General features: G+C 36.4%; 2 protein-coding genes across 2 annotated transcripts; one reads left to right on the forward strand and one right to left on the reverse strand.

The window, feature by feature from the left end:
- The first annotated feature begins 723 nt into the window (after positions 1-723).
- On the forward strand, positions 724-13840 carry CCDC152 (coiled-coil domain containing 152). Its single transcript, XM_054809655.1, has 8 exons — positions 724-810; positions 1754-1859; positions 8814-8882; positions 9660-9724; positions 11137-11239; positions 11949-12076; positions 12984-13070; positions 13608-13840. The coding sequence occupies exons 1-8, from the start codon at positions 724-726 to the stop codon at positions 13728-13730; spliced, it is 768 nt and encodes a 255-aa protein (XP_054665630.1). The 3' UTR covers positions 13731-13840.
- On the reverse strand, positions 13821-22554 carry SELENOP (selenoprotein P). Its single transcript, XM_054809654.1, has 5 exons — positions 22503-22554; positions 20861-21064; positions 18902-19114; positions 17134-17251; positions 13821-15632 (listed from the first exon to the last, which is right to left on the reverse strand). Exons 2-5 carry the CDS (start codon positions 21049-21051, stop codon positions 14976-14978), a joined length of 1179 nt encoding a protein of 392 aa, XP_054665629.1. The 5' UTR covers positions 21052-21064; positions 22503-22554; the 3' UTR covers positions 13821-14975.
- Positions 22555-23183: the final 629 nt, after the last annotated feature.

Consider the following 23183-nt stretch of genomic DNA (forward strand, 5'->3'; position numbering starts at 1 on the left):
GTAAGGTTTATGTGCTGCAGTGTCTTATCACTGATATTAATGAAAATTATTTATACGGAAATGTGTAAGTAAGTGACTTAAAGCCTGAGCAGTTAAGTATTAGAGCATCTACACAGGTAAAAGGTCTAGATTCTGCATTACTGTGTACCTAGTAAAATCTCATTTACTTAAGTAACATTTTTTTGAAGTTAATCAAACTTAATGAAATTTCATCTGTTGCTTCTAAAATGTGCACAGTAGAGAAGGAGTGATTGTTTCAATTGATTGGATTTCCTATTCTTTAAAGCGAGGACAGGAAGATCGGTCTGGTTTAGCAACATATCTAAAGAGAAATTGGTCATGTATTTTAAAAACATCCTATGTGCAGACCACTAATATATTTAGGTAAAATTGCATGATTGTGTCTATGGAAGTGGATTCAGGTTTATTTTTTAATTGCAGCAAAAAATTGCAATTCAACTATTTAACCTAACCATTTGATAGATTTTGCTTGGGTGCTCTGACATTTATTGTGTTTCATAGAGATGCAAGATCTTAGGTTGGTTGAAGTTTAGCTTCACATGAAAAAATAGTTTTAATTTAAAAAAAAATAAGGTGTTGTTTTTGCTGCTGGCATTTGTGCATATGAAATCTTTTAACATAGTACAAATGAGAAATACATGAATTCATAGATCTATCTTTTTATATATACAGTGATCAGTGGATTTTATTGTCCGTCAATAAATGAATCACAGCCATGAACAAACAATGAAGAAAATCAGTGTGGTAAACCTTGATAAACTTTTAGATAACTTCTCAGAGATAGAAAAAGTAAGTGAAGAAGGTAAAAAATGTTGAAACTGCTATCTATAACTATTTTGTGACATTTTAACAAACTTTTCAAGTGAAAATTTCTTCGAAGTGGTATCAGCTTATTCTTATTAATATGCCTTGTAATACCAACTTTGGAAAGTGTTTGTATTGACTGTATCTCAGAGTGATATGAGTGACTTCTGTGGAGTCTGAGAAGCCTTTGTTTCTGTGCTAGAGTTTTAATGGTGCAGAGGCCAATTTTGGCTTTTCAGGAGAAGCATGGAAGTATCAGAAGCTGGCATTGGAGATAACAGTATTACACAGCTTTGCTTGGACTATCCTTTCAGAAATTGTTCTTTGTTCTAGAAAAATGCCATTGCTGCTGCGGGAGCATCTGTTCTTATATTCCATATGCATTGAGATCTCTTTATTTTATGTATATGTCAGTTCCTAAAAGATTGATTTTCTGAGGAAAATCGGTACTGTATTTCTTGTTAGACTCACATTGGCCAGCTCTCTAGTGGTTTCCTTATCAGTAAATCCATACTAGAGATGATATAAAAGGGGCACCTGAAATAAATTTAACATTTCTTATGGAAAAAACCATACTATACCAATTCTTATTCACACCCATTACTCATGTTGGTGCTCAGCGAGGGCATTGACAGCCTCGTATGCAAAGCAATAAAAAGAACCTTGCTGAGGATTGATCCAGACTGTGGACTACAGAATTTAGAAGAAACCAGTTCATAACTAGTATGTCAGCATTCTTAGTTCTATTGGAGTAAACTCACAATAGCACAAGCTCTTGAGTTTAGCATTGTTCTCCTCTATAAAGGAATTTCCAGAATGGCAAATGATACAGGTTTGTGACTGCAGTGTTGTGAAATTGTTAAATTTTACATTAATTTAAAACTTAAAATATATTAATGTAACTTCAGGGTTTTTTCCAATTTTCTAGAAAATATCAGAAATTAATGAAGCAAATAACATACTGGTTCTTCAGCTGGAAAAATGCAACAGGTTGTTAACATTAAGCCAGTCAAAGGAGGAATCAGTAAAAGAAGGTAAGTTATTTTTTAACAAATGGTGTGGGTTTTGCATATATTCAGGAAGTTCTGAGGAAATATTTCCATTATTTTCAGTCATATAAAATACAAAAATAAAATAGAAAGGATCTAAAATACTGTGGGAAAAATAGTAATGCTTATTAGGGGCTCATATAATAGAATCCATCTCATTTGCATAAACCGGATAACTTTAATCTACAAAGATATCTTGAGAACTGCATTAAAGTAATTATTTTCCATTTGATGTTAATATCCATCCACTTTAAGAGATTTTTGAGTGCATGCAGTACCTATGAAAGAAAAACTTTCCTTTTGTATTTTCTTTCATTTTTTCCTCTTCATCTTTTTTCTTTTGTGTTATCTCCTTTTCCACGGAAACAATGTGTTGGCAGGGAAAGAGAGAGAGGCTCAGATGACTTTGATACAGCTGATGATGTTATTGTGTCCAAATGTTTACCTTTCCCATCCATACAGGCCTCTTGAGCTTTTAGTGAACTGCCACAGTTTACAAAGCCAGCACTTTTAAGCAAACTAACATCGGTAGTTTTACTTAAAGTGCTAACCTGTGACTTTTGTTAATCCATAAGCAGCTCAGATGTCTGTGTAGAACAACAGGGTCAACATTTGGGAATAGTAAGGTCAGCCCTAACAGCTATCATGCCCCCAGCTGAGCTGTTCCATTAGGATCAATATGACAAATGATATGTTTCACCTGGTCACCAGAAACATTTTGCCCAATGAGAAGTGAGCCAGATGTATTCTTGAATGCATATTTTGCTGCATTCTGAAGTGTCAAAGCTTGCCTGTATTTGGAGATGGCACGCACACTGGTGGGACTGGTCCTCCAAGGTAACCTTGCTGCTTACTCTTCTGTAGTTTGTAGAGTTGCTGAAAGGTGCACCTTTTTGTAGAATTTTGGTCTCTGACAAGTCAACTTGCTAAAAGTGAGGAAGAAAGGTAGGAATAAGCTTAGTTTCACACTGGAGTGACAGTGGCAGTTGGTTTCACTTAGATCTTCAGTGGTACTTAAATAATTTAGCATAATCAGAAATGAATTGTTAAGGCTATTGAGTGAGTTAAGTTTGCTTAATGATGCTAATCTATGCAACTATACCAGGAATCTCATGATACAGAATGGCAAGTGATAAAAAGGAAGGATGAAAACCAGTAGCAGTGCACATGGCACGCATTTTATGTCAACAGTGGTTGGCTGTAGTTGGCTACTTCTCAGGAAAGAGATCTTGGTATCCTGCTGGACAATTCTCTGAAGATATCAGTGGTCAAAGAAGCAAACACAGTGATAAGCATGTGATAGGATTATGGAAGAAATAAAGAAGCAAACATCATGTCTCTGTGATTTTCATGTAACATTCTGGTCTGCACGTTTCAAAACAGACATACAAGAAGTAGGAAAGATAACAGAGAAGGTGGCAAGGCTTGGTATTGTCAGGGAGGAGCAAGGGACAGGGAATCAGGACCCAATTGTGTAACAAGGCCCACAGAGGCAGGGGCTTCACCAGTCAAGGCTCACTCCCACTGTACCCATACAGGGCTGGCCCAGTGAGGGCTGCCAGGGTCAGCCAAAAGTCCACGTTACCAAACAAATACATAATGATGGCGCAGGTTCAAGGTCAAGATAGGAGGTTGAGTCAGGATCAGGTCCAGAAACGATAACAAGGGCCAGGCATGGTCTAGGGATCACTAGCAGGTCTGTAGTGATGAGGCAGGTCTGAAATCAAGCCAGGAAGTCTCTTCCTAGGTCATGATCAGGGTCTGGATATACATAGTATGTGACTGCAACACAGCTGCAGTGTAGCTCAAGGTAGGCCAAGAGCAAAAGCCTCAACTTAAAAGCAGCTCCAAAGGGAAGGAGGGGCAACCATTTCTGAGGAGTCTTCCAGCTTTATTCAAACAGCTTTTCTCAAGGTCACCAGCTGTACTCTAAGTTGTCCTTGAGCACAGCCAAACACCCAGAAGATGGGTGGGGGAGAATGCACTTGGCACCCTTACAGATTTGATCACAATCTTGGAACATCTGAAGAAAGATGTAAGTTGACTGGAAACTTTTCAGCCTGAAGAGAAAGAATAGAGCTGATATCACTCATAGCTGTAAAATTATGAATGACATAGGGAAAGTGACTAGGGAATGAATATTCACCATTTAATATAATAAGAGAACTAGACAGAAATCGAACTTGTTGAATTATTTAAAGCAAGCAAAAGGAGGAACTTTTCCATACATTACAAAATAAAGTTGTTAAATCAATTCCATAGAAGCTTGTGGATAACAGAAATATAGATTAGTCAAAAAAGATTAGAAAAGATCATGTAACAAAATTAACACATTTGTTAAACACAAATACAATACCTCTCACTCAGGTCTTGTGTTTTGGAAGCTAAGAAGATATATTAAGGGTAGTGTTTATCCAGCTTTTTTTCTTCTTTCCTGATGTATCTTCTACTGGGTATTGTGAAGTAGGATAGTGAACTATATGGAACTTTGGTCTGACTCATTAGAGCCTTTTGTTTCTCTGTTAAGCACAAAAGACAATGCAAGACAGTCATTCAGAAACAGATCAACAGGCTTCACTATTTACAAGAATGGAGAGGACGGGGTTTATACAAATAGATTTTAAAAAGGGGAAGGAAAAATAAGAAATTAATCTTACCATAAAACCAATGGGATAAAAGATAGCAGAAAAAGTAGAAGAGACAAAACAGGAAACTGGAGCAGCTGGGATGACTGCAATGAGGACTGTGGAAGTAGAATGGACTGAAAATAGACAAAAGTCAGAAGAGAGATTTGAGCTTTGTAAGTAATAGTGCCTCACTTTGATAAGAGTGAAATTATTTGAAGAAATAGTTATGCTGATATAACTGAAGAGGATGACCTATGGAGCTGTTTTGAAACATATGGCGGGAAAAAAATGTGGATAGCAGAAGTCCAAGTAAAAATACCAGAGCAATCAGCATGAAATATGAACTAAAGTTTGAGCAGCAGGGTTAGTCAGGAAAAAACAAATCTCAATAATATTGAAGTCATAGTAGTTGTACAAATTAGTACGGATATGGATAGGAGGCAGAATTGCTGGAAGCTAAGGATTCTGGTCAATAAGTAAGAGAGATTGCAGAGCTGTTTGTAGCAGTAACGAAAAAAGTGAAAAGTAGGAACTTGGAATAATATGGGACATCTAAGAGGTGTTTTTGAAAGCTACTTAATGATAAGGAAGTAAAAGGTAAATGAGAGATGCCAAAGTGATAGGATGTATTTCAAACAGTTATCATGGCTGTTCTGTTAGGTTAACGTGCTTACCAATAAGGTAAACACTTCAACTATCATGGCATGAAGTGCTTATAAGTTTATATTTTTGAACTGTATTCATTAATAGTGATCAGACAGCACAGTTTCACAAACTATCTTGGGCAGCAAATTGCCATAATCTGAAGCAGATGCTGTCAGAAGAATCTTCAGGTAAACAGTTACCATGTTACTGGAGATCAGCAGTGACTGTAACATTAAATGCATTTCAAAAGGAGATTATGGTTGGTGTAGTGATTATAAATTATAGTAAGTATATAATATTTCTAAAGCATTTTGCTTTTTTCTTTTTGAAATGTATAGAAATGGTCTTTGCACCTTTATCAAATTCACCTGCAACACTGACCCTTCAGAAGGAATTAATAGTACACTGTGTATTCAGAATCAGAGCGCTAAAAGTGTTGCATCTAATAGTTTGATTCTTTGTAAAACCTTTTTGAAAGTCAAAGCACTGTGATGTTAAAAAACCCACTCTTTATTATTGGTGGAGTTATAGAGGGATCCTGTGCAGAACTGGAAAAGATATAAGGGACGAAATGTAGTATTGATACTTCCATTCTTACTCTGACAACAGTTATTCCAACATATTGTAGTTATAAGAATGGCTTTTATATAGGGATATTGCCAGCTGTGGCTTGGAAAAGAAGATTTCTTATAGCCTTATGTCCTAAGCTGCTTCCCAGAATCCAGCTTGGCCACATTTCCTGAAAGTATAATTTGAAGACTTGGTCCAAAGGCAACAAAATTGCTGCGTTTGGACAGCTGCATTAATTTCTTGATGAACAATGTCAACACACAGTCTTAATGTATGTACATGCTGAAGGTGAAGAGCATTCTCAAGTTCATCCTATTACAAATTCATCACAAGGGCAAGTGAATTTACAGGATAGGTAAACAACTCAGCCTTAGAATGTAAGGCTTAGCAGTGGACAACAAAACAATTCACAGAACAGCTAAGGAAAAAACATGAGAGACCACATGCTGGTGAATGATTCACATATAATTCCAAATAAACATGCTGCTTACAGTAGAGGAGCAGAGAGAAGGAGCACTATGGAAGGGAAGGCTGTTGTTCTGCCTACCCTGAAGGGTTTGTGGCTACTAGTGGTGGTAGGGTGGAGGAAGTGGAACTTTATCTTGGCTGAAGAACTCTTTGTCAGTATGAGAAACAGAAAGAGGAATAGCATTTCATGCTCCAAGAAATCTCCAACAAGTATAAGTGAGAACCTGAGGGCTCCTGGATATCATCGATTGCCAGAAGTCTCCCTCTAGAGCTGTTTAAGGTAAAAGAAAACTGGGAATTCTGAAGGAAATGCAAAGGAAGAAAGAAAATTTATAAAATTCAAGGGAGAGGGGAGACTGAAAACACTTGAACCAAAGATAAGGTGGGAAAAGATGAGCAACTGGACTAGTGTATACATGTTCTGAAAGGTCATAATTGAGCTGTGTTTTGTCTTGATAGTTCTAAACAAAGGTGAGATTCAGGACCAGAGTTTTTGTTTAGAATACATCATTGCAGATCCATTTAAGACAGACACAAGTATGGCAAGTATGGCATTCTTGTTTTCTGCTCCTAAATGTTTTCTGTGGTGACTAAATGGACTTTTGTGGTGGAGGCTACAATTCTGAACTAAAATCTAATATAGTTTTTAAAAAGAAAGCAATCACATTATCATCTACGGAACACTTAAGGTGGCTCTATTTTGAATTAATTAGTGCTTTGTTTTATTTTTTTGCAAATAATTACTTCACTGTCTTTAAATATTTCTTGTAGGAATTGCTTTGTAGCAGTAGATAATGCTTCCAAGTAACCAAGGTGGGACAGATGTATTGAATGCTGTATTTTCATAGCATCTTCAGGATTGCATACTTGTTGACTTAGTGTTTCCAATGTGTTAAAGGAAAAAGTGGTTGATGTTAATTGCCCTGTTAAAAAAGCCAATAGCTTTGATTGTAATTGCAGATGGAAGAAACTGCAATAAATTATAGATATTAAACATGGAAAAAGAGCACTTAGGCTGTTCAGTCTTCCCATGTAGGGAGTATCCTTTACAGGAAAGGAACTACACAGAATCCATAACAGATGCAATGCCAGTCATCCACAAAGCTGCAACCATTTAGCAAAATTTTGATTTTTTTTTTTTTTCTTAATGTAGGCAAGCAAAACTTGTGGGTTCCCAGTATTTTTTTCCAGTTACAATGTAATTACATAAAGGATTTACCAAGATGCATGCTTTAAATATAAGAAAGATAATCAAATTTCCTTGGGACTGAACAAAAGAATGGCTTGCACTTAAGTAGCTGTGATTCATTGTAAGGCTACCTACTGTCCTATTGTTTATTCAAATGCATAGATGTTTTTCCAATTTTTGCATGAATTACAAGCATTTGGGTTTACTACCATACATTTTCAAATGGGAGAAAATTTGTAGTAGAACTAGTTGGTACAAATGGGCATGCTAACCCAATGCTTCCAATTTTAAATAGTCTTTTTCCACAAATGCTTCTGATCCGGTACAGGAACTGAGGGCAGGCAATGTTTCTGTGCTGTTCGTGCTCCCTCTACTGTTTTCTGGGAAGCGTGGAACGGGAGGATGTAGCTGGTTAACATACTCGGTTCATGAAAAGCAGACTTGGTGGAAGAATAAAGGTCAAAAAGATAGAGTGGAAAACTGAATCTGACCTGGGATCTTAATTTATCTCCCTGAGTCCATTATTTGTAATGTAGTCTTTAATTATATGATCTACAATTTTCAACAGAGTTTTGGTCCTCTGAGATGAGTAACTGTTATTTAATGTACTTTATCTGTTGCAGAAATTAGAAGTCACTTAAAAAATGCAGTGGTACTCTGGAAATAGAAAGAAAGGTTTTAAGAGTAAAGCAACCTCAGTTTTAGTGTCCCCAGTCTTCCCAGTCTTTGAATGTTTTGTAACTTTACTGATAAGGTTACAAGGAACATACGGGATAAAATAGTATTTAATGAAAACCAAATGTGATATTACAGGCCGTCCATATGGTGTTCAATATTAAAAACACAATTAAAAAAACATTATGAAATATAAGCATGTAAACTGATAACAAGTTGCATATACATACACACACATAATTATTTTGTTGAAAGTTAAATAATGGGGATATAGTAGGATATTCTGAATCTCTCCAAGTTTATGCTGAGCTACAAGATGAATGTTAATATACACTAAAAAGTGGGGGGAGAGAGTTCAATGAGTGGATAAAGTTGGTCTTGTTAAAAAAGAATCTTGGTAAAAATGCTGTCAGGAAAGTAAGCTTCAATTTCATTAAGTACATCAAATTGCTGGAATGCTGATATGAAAAATTTCCATTATTGCCCAGAGAACAATAACATCCTTATTTTCTGGCTAGAAACAAAAATATAATAGTTTGATGAAATTGTTCATATTTCTTGATGGAATAGTTTTTATTCTATCATCAAACCAAAAGATAAAATTAACCAGTAATAATTACCTGAGTTATTTGTATAGTCAGTAAGAAGACAGATTAATATTTAATCAAGATGATTATAAAATATTTCAGAAAAGTTTATAAACAAAAGAAAATTAAAACGGTGAAGAAATTTTTCAAAAACACTGGATTTTTTTACTTCTTGTAGAATGTACTACTCTACAGAATGTGATAAAGGGTCTAACACAAGCTATTGAAAACCAGTGTCATGTGAAAGGTAAAAGCAAAAATGTTCCTATATATACCGTATTGTATTTAAAATAAGCAGGCATTTACATTTTTTTGTTTATATTTACTAGTTCTTTCAGAGAGAGAAACTCACCGGCAGCCAAACAGAAAGGAAAAAATACATATCTAAAATCAATCCTGTGCAGATTTTGGTCATCTATATGCTTAATAAATGTCTATTGCTATTATCCTACTTAGAATCCACATGTAAAAGAAGTTCTGCCTCAGTGAGGTTTCTTTTAATCAATAGTTGGGCTTTAAATTTATTTCAGCATAGCACAGGCAATTTTAGAAAAGGTAAGAAAGTATCCTTCATCTTTTGGACTGTAATCTATTACTTTTGGACTGTAATCTAAAGCATTTATGCATATTTTTATCACTTTGTTAAAACAAAGAGTCTTAATCCTCAATGTAATATTGTTAAAATTTAGCTGTTATCCATAAATACTTGAAAATTACTCATTGCTATTTTAAAATAAAATATATACATATTTGCTATATCTTTATACCACCATTTAGCTGTAGACTTTGTAGTTAATTTTATACCCACTGTCTGTTCAAGGCATATTAGCATAAATATTAATAAACCTCTAAAAATTGGAAGTGTATGGCTGCTTTTAGTACTCAGAGTGACTTTTAATAATAAAAAAAAAGTTAAAGTTCAGACAAGTCAAAAAATGAAAGTCATCTCCTTATTCTGCTTTCATGCTAATAATACCATCAAAATGTACTTTTTAGTGTATCATATAGTTTTTTATTTACGTAGATGAAAATGATAGACTGAAGGGTACTGTTCACATCTTGGAAGAGAAATTAAAGGCTTGTGAACAGGTACGTCACAAATGATCATTCTTTAGGTACAGGAATAATCTTTTATATCTGTTGTAGCACTTCATATATCTTTATATTGGGTTTGCTACTGATACCCATGAGAAGAGTTGTTCTCATGACAGTATCGATATAAGAATGTGTTAGAGGGACTAAGAGATCAAAACTACTAAGTGCTGAGAACTCTGGCTCAATCTAAGATGCACTTATTTTTTCTTAGCTGTATTTAGCTTTAAATTCAACTTTACATTCTAAAATCTAATCCCTTGCATTAAATATATTTTTTGTGTGGGAATATGGTTTTGATATTCATGATGTCTGCTGTACTGCCAGAGAATCCAGAACTGTCTGAATTTTGTCTGTAGTTTCTTTGGGAGTAAATGCTACAAAGATAATAAGTGTCTGCTTTTTATCTGTGTCTCATAATAAATTCCATTTACCGTCTCTCTACTTTTTATGTATGCCACTCATTTTTGGAAAGGTGGTAACACCAGCAGGGCTGGTCACAAGTTGCATTAGTTCTCTGTGCTAAGATTGCAGATCTGTTACCTGTGTAGGATTAGGAATCTCACTGATGATTTTCTTTGCCTGTGTTTGTACTAACTGTGAGTTAAAATAAATTTTTTATACCAATAGACAGTTTGAGAATAAAATAAGTAATGCCTTCTGAAAGGCATGAGAAAACTATGATTCTATACATTATATACATGTATGGGCATGGTGGAACTTCCTAGTGTTGTTCTGAAGGCACTTACCTGACTATGCCCCTATATACTATTACCACCAAGCAGTAACTGCCTTTGTGCCTCCAAGCATTGCTCTGGTGAATGGCTACCTACCTTGTCAGAAGGCAGCTACAGTCAATCCCTTGATAATATTGTGGAGTAGTTATTGGAACAAACTTACAATAGGCATGCTCAAACTCTTCACTTGAGTATCAGTGCCACCAGCATCACTACTGCTGCTATCACTGATGTTTCTACTGCTGCCAGTATGAAGTTGCAGAATCTTTAGTATAAGCAATGCTAACAAAATTCATACTATAAATGTGAGTCTTATTATACAATCTTACAGTCAAAAATTCACAAAAGTAAAACTGTAGTCACCTAACTAACTGCAGCATTGTATCAGATCCTGGATTGGGGGAAAGAATATTACCTCTTCATTTGCCTGTTCTCCTAATAAATAAAATTTCTTATTTTATATTATCTGATAGCTGTAGTACAATGAAATCTGTTACATTTTTCATCTGTGGATTTCAGCCACATTGTGTAAGAAGTAATTGGGCATTTTGAATTTACTAGATCAAGGGTAAAACAAGTACTGAATTATAGAGTACTGTATATTTTTACATTAATGTTATGCTTTGCAGAAGAGTAAAAGCAAGATTTTTATGAAGATTTTTACATTCACAGGAATATAAAGATCAGATTGAGAAACTTATGGTAGAAATTAGAAACAAAGAGGAAGACCACAAATTAGAAATAGCACAGATGAATTGCGATATAAGAAAAAAATGTAAGTTCTTTGAAGACTGAATGCTATAGCACTGGGTAAAACACACTGTAACCTGTAGGAGCTATACCTCATTTTGGATATGTACAAGTTCCACTTCTTAGTGGAAGCATATGAAAGCTAGAAGTGGACAGTGTTTAATTGAGTTTTATCTTTGCTCAAGAGAGTAGAAAGTGGCAATGAGGCAATAGTACAGCAACAGAGGATGAGCAGAAATTCCAAACAGGTAGAACAGACACTGGGAACTTGGACCTAAAAATCTGAAGGAACGAAATTTTGGGTTAAGTGTTGATTGTAAAATTGCATTGAACTATAAGCTAGACTGCTGTTAGAGTGTTCCAGCTATGTTCTAGAGAGCAGGGCATTCTTTTCACAAATAAATAATACTGCAATGAGAAAAAGCTGGTTTCAATCTTAAGTTTTTTCATTGCTGGCATAGCCTTGAAGAGTAGGACTTTTTGGTCATCCACTTACCTGAAAAAAGTCAAACTCTTTGTAAAATATGATGTTGGTTTAAAGAAACTCCATCTTACTGGGATGGGACAGGGTGGTTTACACATAGTTTTAAAGTACATTTTTGGCTTGAATGAAATTGTTTTCCTGTGAAATATTGACCTGCTTTTCAAAAAACTTTTAATATTTAGGAAATTATGTTATTTTTCCATCTAAACGTTTTCTATAATCATCATATTTGGTGTTACTGTGTTACTAGTTGAAATAAAAGAAGTGGAGTATAGAGAACAGAGAGAGAAAAAAGAACTGGAAATATTAGAGCTAACTAGACAGCTGAAAATTCAAAATGAAGAAAAACAGAATGAAATAATTAAACTGCAGATAGAGGTATGCCTTGCAAAGCTGAGTTGAAGATCAGTTGGGCATTGGGTAAACTTAGAAGGGACTGCGTAGTGAAAAATATTAATTAGTACTTAACAAAGTAGTATGATAGAATCTAGGAAACTTAAACAACTATTGTCTTTACAAACATGAGTGGCATGTGCTCCCTTCCATGATGGTATCCGAGTTGCTTCTGCTCAGGAATCAAGTTCTAGCCACTCTATAGGGAGACTGAATTTGCTGTGTTCTTATTTTAAATTATTTTGAAATTTTTGCTAGTTTTTTAGCTATTAAAAAATAAACATTGTTTTTATTTTTATTCTTTTTAATCTCTGAATGCTGGGAAGATATATTTTTTTATAAACTTTGAAGACCTTAAAGTCTTCAGTCCTGCAGAGATGCAAGTCACAGAATTCAACGCGTATTTCATAGCTCAGGTTTTAAGCCACTCTCATTACAGGAAAAATTAAGGAAATACTTCACACTTTTCATCTATTAAAAAAGAAATTAGGTGTGAAAGTGTTTGGGCTGAGTTATCCTTGGAACATCAGGGAAGGGTGATGCTTTCAGAGGCTTTTAACATCCCCTGCATTTTTTCCTCCTGCAGATACATAGCTGTGGAACCTTCAAATTTTTTTTAGTAGTTGTCTTGTCTAAATGTATTTGGATTATAATATTTGTGCTATGTACTTTTGCAATATTTTGAGGCATTTTTTAAAGAAACATAACTTGTAATTGCACTCTTTTTAACATAAGTAGCTTCAGTATCCTAGGATTAAATATTAGATAAGCTTGCTAGTACTACTTTCAGGTACAAAATACATTTTTAAAAAAGTGAAAATTATACTCGTGTTATTTAAAATACTTTTTTTTCCTGTTGGGTTCTTAATGTGTCTTTTCCTGATTCTTTCAGTTCAATGCTAAATTAGCTAGAGTTCAGAATAAAACAACAAAATCATTTTCAGATGCTTCTGTCTTGCCACAAAGTATCTATCGAAGGGTATGTGCTTTAATAGCCTGTAGTCTGCAGATACCAAATACTGTTACAGCCTATTTCAAACAGCAGTTCCCTGGTGTTTTACTGTGTGTGTTCTGCAACAAAACTAGGGGGAAGGGGAGGTGGGAGATGGGGTGGAGTTTCATGCCTTATAGGTCCATCTCACTCTCCCACACATCCCACCCACCTCTAGACAACTAATTTCATGTCTCTTTGCACAGAAGTTGATATAGCTTGGGTTCAACAACAAAAGCCCACATGCGAAGTGGTTTTAGGGCAGAATTGTTAACCTGGGAACTTAAGATAGAACTGACCTAAGTGACTGTGATATAAATTATATACATGCATTATTGTTTTTGTAGGCTTGGGACTTTGGGATGTCACAAAAATAGGATTCTGGGCAAGTCATCTTTGTAATTTTGTGATACAACATACTGAGAAAAATATTCTTATTAGAATATTTCTCAGTAACAGCATATTGTATTGTTATGTAATCCTATGTGGTATTTACCAACAAAGCCTTTGCTTGCATTTTTACAGAAGCTGCAGCATCTCCAGGAGGAGAAAAACAAGGAGATTGAAATTCTCCAAAACACCATAAGAGACTTAGAGCAACGTCTCAATAAAGGCCAAAACCTGCACTTCAAACGGAAGCAATTTTGAGTAAATAACATGAAGTATTTCAGTAGTACCTACAATGAGAAACAGAAACAGTATATTTCAAACTGTGTACCTGAAAGTAAAAACAAAATATGAAGAAATACTGAATATTTTTTATTGAAAACATTCTTGTCAAATATTCCAGAGGCATGCATTCTGTGTATATTCAGGACTACTTTCTTGCTAATCAGTATTCACAATAAAAAGATTCAGGTTTTGTAGGAGTAATAATTTCCCTATTAAACCATCATTAATTATGGTGTACACTTCAAAGCCGTTTTCCTTTCTTGAAATTTCTCTTCTTCACCCAGGAACCCTTCGAACCATATTTTTACTTCAATTCAGTTAATGAAAGGTTAGAAATGATAAGCTACAGAGAAGTTATACAAGTTTAAGTGGTATGTTACCTTACTAATCAATACAGATTTATCAAATTCAGCACTGTTACAAACAAAGATAAACATTAAACCAAGATTAAATTTGTTCTGCCCCTCCCTCTTTTTTGATACCGATACTGATTCTGTATGAAGAGGTGTTAACACTGCTTCTCACTTTAGGCACAATCTTACTGATTTAGTGAATTTTATAAGCTGTAGTACTATGTATAATAGACCTTGATACTGTATGTAAGCCACAAAAGTTAAGCACATCAATCTGTTACTTTAAAATAATGCAATTGCTGCTTGTATCTTACATTTGAGAAAAATAGTTATTTTGGCACGTTGCTTAAGAATAAGCTTTTCTTGTACATAATTGTTATTCCTAGGTTACAAAAAAAAAAACCCAAAACCAAAACAACCTTTTGAATATGTCCCATCTTCTTAATAAAAAATGATTAAAATATCTGTTTCAGTTATCTTCTATTCTTGATTGCAAAACATCAGAAAGGAGCCCCTAGGTCATAGTTTATGCTCCTGTCCTCACAAATGCAAGCAGAATGTTAGAAGAGAAAGAAGACAGACAACTTAATCGAGAATGCAGACACCTTCTCAGTGTAACTGAAAAACAAACTGCGGGTTGATTAAATTCCTTTAAATTATGAAGCTTTTGACTGATGGAATTTGACAGGTATTGTATAATCTTAAGAGCTCTGCTCTAAAGTCTACTTCTTTGCAATATTTCACCTCTATACACCTGTCTTAGTATAATTTTTAATTGAGGACAATAAAAACACTTAATCTGTTAATTTTTCCACTCTCGTAACTATATGAATTTAGGTAGTAGGATTCCTTTGCATTTTTAAGGTGCTTAGTTTGTTTTTCAGGCTCAGTTTCTTGCCTTTTCCTGTCACTCTCAGGTGTCACTAGCTTCACTTGTTCCTGCTGCTGGTGACTGTCAGGCAGCAGTGAGCAGACGTCACTGTCAAGATTCAGTGATGTCCTCTGCTAACAGCTGGCCATGTCACCTGCAAGAATTTGGAAGTGCTCCACGACACTGTCAAGTGACAGAATTTCCTAGCTCTTCAAACAAAAGGTGTCGACAATGACAGCATCAGCTACTAGAAGTTGAGTCTGATGCTGTCTGCCAATTTCAAGTTAACTGGTTTTTACAGCTGTTTTTCCCTTTTTTTCATAGCTTTCTATCTTGTGTGATTTCCACACTTTCTCCTGGAGGAGCAGTGTCTACCTGTTCATGACTACCTGTGTGATCATGTCTGTTATGGCCAAAAACTCTATGATGCTGACCGCTGTGAGGATGATGTCTTTGAGTTTCGGAAGGAGTCTGATGGTTCTCATTTTTGGAATGACGACCACCCTCACGGTGGTGGTGGTGGTGGTGGTGGTGTCTATGTCTGTGCAGACTGTGGTGATGTGAATGTTGACCCGTTGGTTTGGGTTCTATCTCTGATAGCTTTTCATCTGTTTTTTTAGTGATGTTTTCACATATAACATCAATATCAGGTTCCTGCAAAACAGAAGCTTGCATTAAATACAAGGCATTATATTTAATTAAACTAGTTGTAAAATATTAATTATCTTAACATTTTTGCAGATCTTGAAACCCAATTTTTAATTATTTGTGCTACTTTGCTGAGGAAAGATATGAATGTATCAAAAAGAACCGTGTTTTACAACACCACTGATAACTGGACTGGGCTCTTAATGTAAACTTTTGGGAATTATAATTCAAGTAATTGCTAATAAGTACTCTTTTTCTAGGATCCCACATCTGACCTGCCTGAGGCCTACACTTAGCTGGAAACCTGTATGACGGGATCGAAAATGATTCTTCTCATTGAACTTTCACAACTAGGTATGTACAGTTCTTGATAATCCTTAAAGTAGTTCTGACCTTTAGCTATATATAAAACAAAACTACCCTTCTTTTATAATGGTAACAATAATTTGTCACCTTATATTATCACTTTTGAAAAGTAACTTTTGTATATTGTGCTTAAATGTAAACTAAAATGAATAGTAACTCAAACCACCTCAGATTTGATTCCCAGGTTTTTAAAAAAAAATTACTGTTTAAGTACCTACCCGTCCTCAAAAACTAGAGTAGCTAATTGCTCACTAGCTGTATGTAACTCCAGAAACAGAATTAGATTGCATGTAGATTTCTGAAAATAATTTGCATTTCTATCAAGGGCAGGAATTCAGATAATCAGTCTATTATAAATAGATCTAATTCACTTTGAAACATGTTTAAAAGCTCTCTGTCAAGACAGATGAAATGTGTAAATTCTAAATCATGTCTTTTTGCATTAATCATACTGAAATACTTTCTTTTTAAGTACCAATCAAATCCAGTTTCCTTTCCTAGTTGTGCTGGCTTAGGCTGGGATAGAGTTAGTTTTCTTCACAGTAGCTGGTATGTAGCTAGTATGTGGCTCTGTTCTGGATTTGTGCGGAAAACAGTGTTGATAACACAGAGATGTTTTCGTTACTGCTCAGCAGTGCTTACACAGAGCCAAGGCCTTTGCTGCTTCTCACCAGCAAGTGGGCAGGGGGTGCCTAAGGAGTTGGGAGGGGACACAGCCGGGACAGCTGACCCCAACTGACCAAAGGGATATTCCATAGCATATGGCATCATGCTCAGCATATTAGGGGCTGGGGGGAGAGGAAGGAGGCAGGGGGACACATTCGGAGTCGGATGGCGTTTGTCTTCCCAAGTCGCCATTAGGCGTGATGGAGCCCTGCTTTCCTGGAGATGGCTGAACACCCGCCTGCCCATGGTGAATGAATGCCTTGTTTTGGTTTGCCTGCATGCACTGCTTTTGCTTTACCTGTTAAACCGTCTTTATCTCAACCCACGAGTTTTCTCATTCTTACTCTTACGAGTCTCTCCCCCATCCCACCGGTGGGGGGAGTGAGCGAGCTGCTGTGTGGGGCTGAGCTGCTGGCTGGGGTTAAACCACGACACTAGTAGATACATATATATGTATAACGAAACAAGAAAATACCGTGTAAGAGCAGTTTCCACACTTATTTTCACAGTATGCAATCTTAATAGATTCTTCTACGTATTGGAAAGACAAGAAGGAATAGGGCAGACCCAGATGATATACTAGACGGCCGCACCTAAGGAGAGAAAGAACTTTGTGGTTACATACACATATAATGTGTACCTAAAATTAAATGTCTCTTCTTATTATACATTATTCATGTCCATCTACCCACACTGTACAGTCCCAAGGAGAGTGTTTCTGTCTAGGGAGTTTACAGGCAAAATCAGTACCTGCCTTACAAACGTTTGCATCAGTCAGTAGTGTGAAGCATGATTTCTGGCTGATGCAATAACTCTACTGGCAGAAGCCTCTAGTTTGGTGGTATTTAGACAGGCAAAGGTACCCTCACTGCAAACTTATCTTGCTAATGAGGAGAGCTGTTTGCATAGTAGTACAAATTGCCACATGGATGTTGTATCCTTACAAAGAATGCTTTTATGCAACATAACGTATTTTGATTGGAATGTGCATTGCGGTACATCTGCATTACTGATTTAGTGTGCATGAGAGGATTCTTATGGTGCCTATTTGCCCCATATCTGTACTTGAGTGTTCTGGTATGCAGCTGACTACACAAATGGTACATTTCAGGAAGCTGGAGTACATGTAGAACTTGTGTACAAGGGGCCCTTGTGAAGTACCCCACCTGCAATGTCAACATGCAATCCTCCAGCCTCCGCTCCCTACACGTCTGCAGTGTGCGCCTAGGACCAGCCACAGGCAAAGGTTTTGTTGCCAATAACAGCACAATAAAGACATACATTCCTAGAACCATAATGGATCATGGCCAAACTAGTGACAAACCAATTCATGGTGTGGGTGTATCCTATGTGTCAACAGCACAAAACCGTTCAGCCTTTCAAATGCCGTGGGCCAGGCATCAGCTTTGGGGCCCTTCCACAGACTACATACAGCTTTGTTCTCTTGTCTGTCATATGACAGCAACCTTCCATACTTAGGCACATTTGCTGCTATAACATGAAATCACTTTCTAAAGATCATTCCAGTGCTAGTTTCAACCCACAAACCTAATTTAGCTAATTCATGCAATTTCATCACATTACTAAAAAAAAGTTAAGTAACATTCTAATTCTTTATTAGACTTAATTATGCTTCAGTATAAACTGAGAATGTTTGTTACAGTAACATAACAGTAATTAGGATGGACATGTTAGAAGTGCAGGACTTATCGAATAATTTCCATTACATCAAAACTGAAGAATCAGGATTTCAATTAAAGAGTTATTAGTGGTTCTGCCAAAAGATACATGTCCCAGATTCCAATGATCAAAAAGATGTTTCCTTTGCAAGTTTTAAGTTTCACCTAAAGACTAATTTTTCCATATGGCTACATGACATTTTCAACATCTCTGGTCAAAAAGTTTTCATGGGAGGTAATGAAGTTGTCTGAGAATAAAAACAGTTTAAGACCAGAATCATGCTATCAAATTCTACACTCAGTTATATTAATCTAAATACACAGTGATTATAAAGAAAACATTTTTTATCCCAAAGTTACTTAAGCGAAAGAAGACATTTCTTTTGTAGCTTCCTTTTTCCAGTAAAAGTATAAGTGCTTTACTTAGTGCATCTTAGAAGTTGATTATGATGTCTTTGTTGTGAGGTAATCAGGGTTTTTGGAAATCAATTAAATATAGAGGTTTACAAAGCATTACTCCAAATACATGCAAATATTCTCCTGTGTTCCCCTCTAAACACAGACCTGTCATAGATGAGAAAGTCATCTTTGTTTCCATTTAAGGTAGTCCAGACATCATCTTGCTGTTCATCTTGCTGGTAGACAGTAATATATTCTGAAACTCTTTCTTTCAATAGGTGAAATTTCTTCTGGGAATAAGTTCCCTGATGGTTGACAACCACATATGAGATATTGAAGAGTCCTTTATTCTCTAATTTCACTCGCAGGTCCTCCAATCTAGGGGAGAATGTGAAGAAGCAAGACCATAAATCATCAGAGAACTGTAAGATTTGCCACATTCGACAAAAGTTAATATGCTCCATCTTGCTTTTATTACAGTGAATGTTATTTTCTCCCAGTTTTAATGGCAACAATCTAACACTATTAAAACACTCTTGCCATTTGCCATGACTATCTACTGCCGCCAAAGCAGACTCTACAATAGCTAATATGCCATGGTTCCTGTCCTTCTAAGTAGTATGCAGACATCTGTTTTCACATGGAATTCAGTGTTATTTGTATTTCAGTTCTTTCACGCTCTTCATGGTCTAACACTGTTAGTTTATCTGTTGTCTTTATTTAAATGCCGAGGGTTTGGTTATAGAATTGGTTAAAGAATGCATACCATAAATACAGCAGGAAGATGAATAATCAAGAAAGCAAACCTGCAGTAAAAGGCCGATAGCTGTCCTACTCATCTTGACATGGCTGTTTTCTATAATAGCCAGAAAAGGGGTATTACAGCAACTGGTCAAAAGGATGGCTATAGAACATGTGCATGACCTGGCTGGCAGTTATTAGTCTTTCCTTTGGCATCCCAGCCCAAAAGTCTTTCTTTGCTCTGTAAACAGAAAGCTGCTTTTTTGCTGTACAATGGGGGGAGTGGGGGGGTGGGGGGTGGGTTCCCTTTTAATTTGTATCCTTCCTATTGAATTGGTCTAGAAAATTCGTTTATTTTTTTCAGCTTCAGGAAATACTCTAGAGCTTGAAAGATTCTTTAAAACCTTTCTAAAACATACAGAATCAAATCCAACTACCTTGAAAGCCAACCACAAAGACCACTTTTGACTTTGATGGAGACAGAGATTTACCACCACTTTTTCAAATCTAGTTCTTAAAAAGCTTGCAAAGACTATTATAATATGAAGTTATGCAGCCTTGAGGGGAAACTAAGATGTTATTACAGTGATTAAAATCAAGCTTTGAAACTGATACTATGAATTTTTAAACCAGAATGATTTCTCAATCACTAAATGAATCCAAGATAAGGGCTCTATGCAATTCCTGTTTCAGTCAGCTCAAAATTAGTTTCTAGCTGCTGTTACTGTCATGATACCTAATTATTTGCACAGAAGTAGGTTCTAAAAACCAGAGCACCAACATCCCAGGTCTCATATGAAAATATAACACTGATGATTCCCTTGAATGCTTAGTCTATCTTTCAAAAGGCCAGTCTTTACCTTCTGGAAATTTTTTTATATCTAGGACCTCTGAACAGGGGCTGGGAAAGCACACCTTTTGATTTGCCTTTTCGCCCACACATATTACATAAGAAACAAGCGATCACAGATCTCTGTTTCAGGTGTTCTAACCATGGCAAAGAAATACAATGTTTCTTAGCTTCGGCATCTTTGCTACATTAATCATCTGTTGCTAACTGAAGCACAGGCTTAAGGAACTGTTTCTATTGGGTGCCATTAATGTCCAGTTGATCACACTTCTATGTTGTAAATACAATGTGGAGAAGATGATCTGTCAGGACTAAGTCAAGAGATAATGAATCTGAGCCACTGGCACAGAACGTTCCTGCTGAGAGTTAACCTGGTCAGCAGGTCCCACATGCCAGCTGGGATAGCGGCATTTGAGGAAGCTAGACTTGACTGAGTGCATCAGTAGCTAGGCACAGGTATTATCCTCAGATAGCATTAAAAAATTGGCCAGCCATGTTTTAATAAAAAATGGAAGAGGGAGAGTTACGCTTACCTGGAAGCCTGCAGCAGGCACAAGTATCAGCTAGCTTGGAGGAGAGCCACCACCGTGACTGAGCCCCTAGCGTTCAGCATCGGGTTCTCCTCCCCAATACGCCATTCTGGGGGCTCCTTGCAATTCTGGATCTCTGTCCCTCCTCCTGGGAGGAGACAGAGAGCCAGAACTAGCCCCAGCCCTGCCCACATAGCTGGGCTTTATCTGAAAAGAGAGAAAATAAACAAAATGAGATACATGCCTAAACAAAGTTCAGACTCTGAAATTCCCATAAAAAAACACAGCAGCATATTGGCTCCATTCAGTTTAAAAAACAGCTCTAAGACTAAATTTGAGCTACTGTGTTTATTGCTTGATCATATTTCTTTCATTTTGCAGTGGAGTTCCCCTATAATAAATGGGTGGTGGTTTTTTTATTGTATGTAAACAGCTGAAAAGTAAGTGTTCAGAATAACTGGATTTTCTTTTAATGCTATGAATCAGGCTATGTTGTTTCTTTCTCTTTGTAATTTCTTCTTGACTGTTTTTAACATTTCAGTGATTTTAAAGTGGCCTCATTTCTTGTGTTTTGAAATCAGTTATGCTGAGCCAGTTTACACCAGTAAGAATCTAGGCCAGTTCACTCCAGATTCCAGAGTAATTCCACTGACTTAGAAGTACTTGCACCAGGAGTGTAGTTTGGTTCACAGCAAGTATTACAGAACCTGGCAGAAATAATAAGTAAAAAAAGACAGAGATTTCTACAAGTCAGTCTGTAGTATTTGGATCCCATTGAGAAAATCTCATAAGAACACTAGCACTAGAAACAATTTTGCAAAAACAGGAAATGAAAACTGAGTTTCAGGATTCCTCAGATCTTACAAAATCTCCTACTCACACTTTGTCCATTTCATGTTTATGAAAATGAAAGCATATGAGAAATTCTGTAATTATCTTTTCTTTGTATTCCATTAACATAATAATTTTGGCTTAATATGCTCAGAAAACACACATTATAGAGAAATATATAAAATCATAAAACTGCTCCTCAACACGTCCTAGGTTGTGGAATTGTATAATTTCATCTTTGGTGTCAGTCTGAGAGTAAACACAGAATGTTTTGCAAACACTAGCTTCTGATAAACAACACACATTTCATCAATCTTGTCATAGTCTAAAAACACCATTTTAATAATTGATCTTTTAAAACAAGAGCGAGCTGCTGCAAAGCCAACATCATTTGTGAAATTTGTCTGTTTCTTTCCTGCAGCTCTACCAAAAGCATTTTAGGTACAGTACTTTGAAGATTAAACTGTGGTTCAATCGATATCAACAGGGCCAGTTTTTTACTCTTTCCATGCATTTGGACAGCTGCCCACCTTTATACTTATTATAACCACATGAAACTCCTGTGATATCTTGAGATCCTTCTATGCCTTTATCGCCTTCTGCAGCACTGGCATACAGCACCCAGCAACAGCTGTTTCGCCCTGTGACCTAGAGAAGAGCTATGTTCTGAATTATACTTCTCCTCACATTTCAACTTTCTAGTTGGTTTCCAATGGAAATTTCCACAGTCAGCCTTTTCAGCCAAAGAAACAAGCAGACACTCTGCCAAATCTTAAGTCATGAAGCTCTCTCATAGCAAAACCAGCATACTTACCCTTCCCTCCTCCCCTCCTCCTTGGCAGCTCTGCTTAACTCCACTGCAGAAGAAAACAGTGTGGGGAAAAGGGCTGTGGTATTTATACAGCTCTTGTTTATCTCACTTCGCAGATACGGTTCAAAGTTCAGGGAGCTCATTCTGAACGACCTTGCAAGCAAAGCAAACCCCTTTAGCAAAAGTAGCCAAAATATTTCTCCATTAACTAATTCCAAGTGGAAACCATGTATCATGCAGAATGGCAAGGTATTTTTCATATAATGACTTTGAATACCAGGTTATGCAGTTTGTCAGTCACCCCACTTGGCTGGAGGTAGTGGTACAGTCAGACGAGGAGGGTGGGCCAAAGAATCATTATTGTCTGAACACAGTGGTAACCACAGCGAGAGGGGGAAGGTACTTCCCTGTTTATAAAAATGCTGAGCTAACAAGTTTTTGTCTCATATGCTTTATCTGATATTTGCCTTAGAGAATGGTGTACCCTGTCTGACGGCATGCGCAGTACAGAGCTCCTTTTGCCCAGCTGCTCTCGATTACATCACTTGGCTTTAAAACTTACTTCAGTAGAACCTGCCAGTTTATGAACTTCTGTAAAGGCTAGAGTGCAGATCTTCAGCCATTTAAATCTCTGTAGCTATATGAAAGCCATGAAGTTCTACCATCTGGCAATAGCCACTTAAC

The sequence above is a fragment of the Grus americana genome, chromosome Z, assembly GCF_028858705.1.
Source record: "Grus americana isolate bGruAme1 chromosome Z, bGruAme1.mat, whole genome shotgun sequence".
In the NCBI taxonomy this organism is placed as follows: domain Eukaryota; kingdom Metazoa; phylum Chordata; class Aves; order Gruiformes; family Gruidae; genus Grus; species Grus americana.

What these genes read in the sequence shown, in the direction of transcription:
- CCDC152 (XM_054809655.1), top strand. Translation starts at nt 724, where the DNA reads ATGAATCACAGCCATGAACAAACAATGAAGAAAATCAGTGTGGTAAAC. An exon ending in GGAGGAATCAGTAAAAGAAG is followed by an intron (nt 1,860 to 8,813) that starts GTAAGTTATTTT and finishes TACTTCTTGTAG; the next exon opens with AATGTACTACTCTACAGAAT. An exon ending in AATTAAAGGCTTGTGAACAG is followed by an intron (nt 9,725 to 11,136) that starts GTACGTCACAAA and finishes TTACATTCACAG; the next exon opens with GAATATAAAGATCAGATTGA.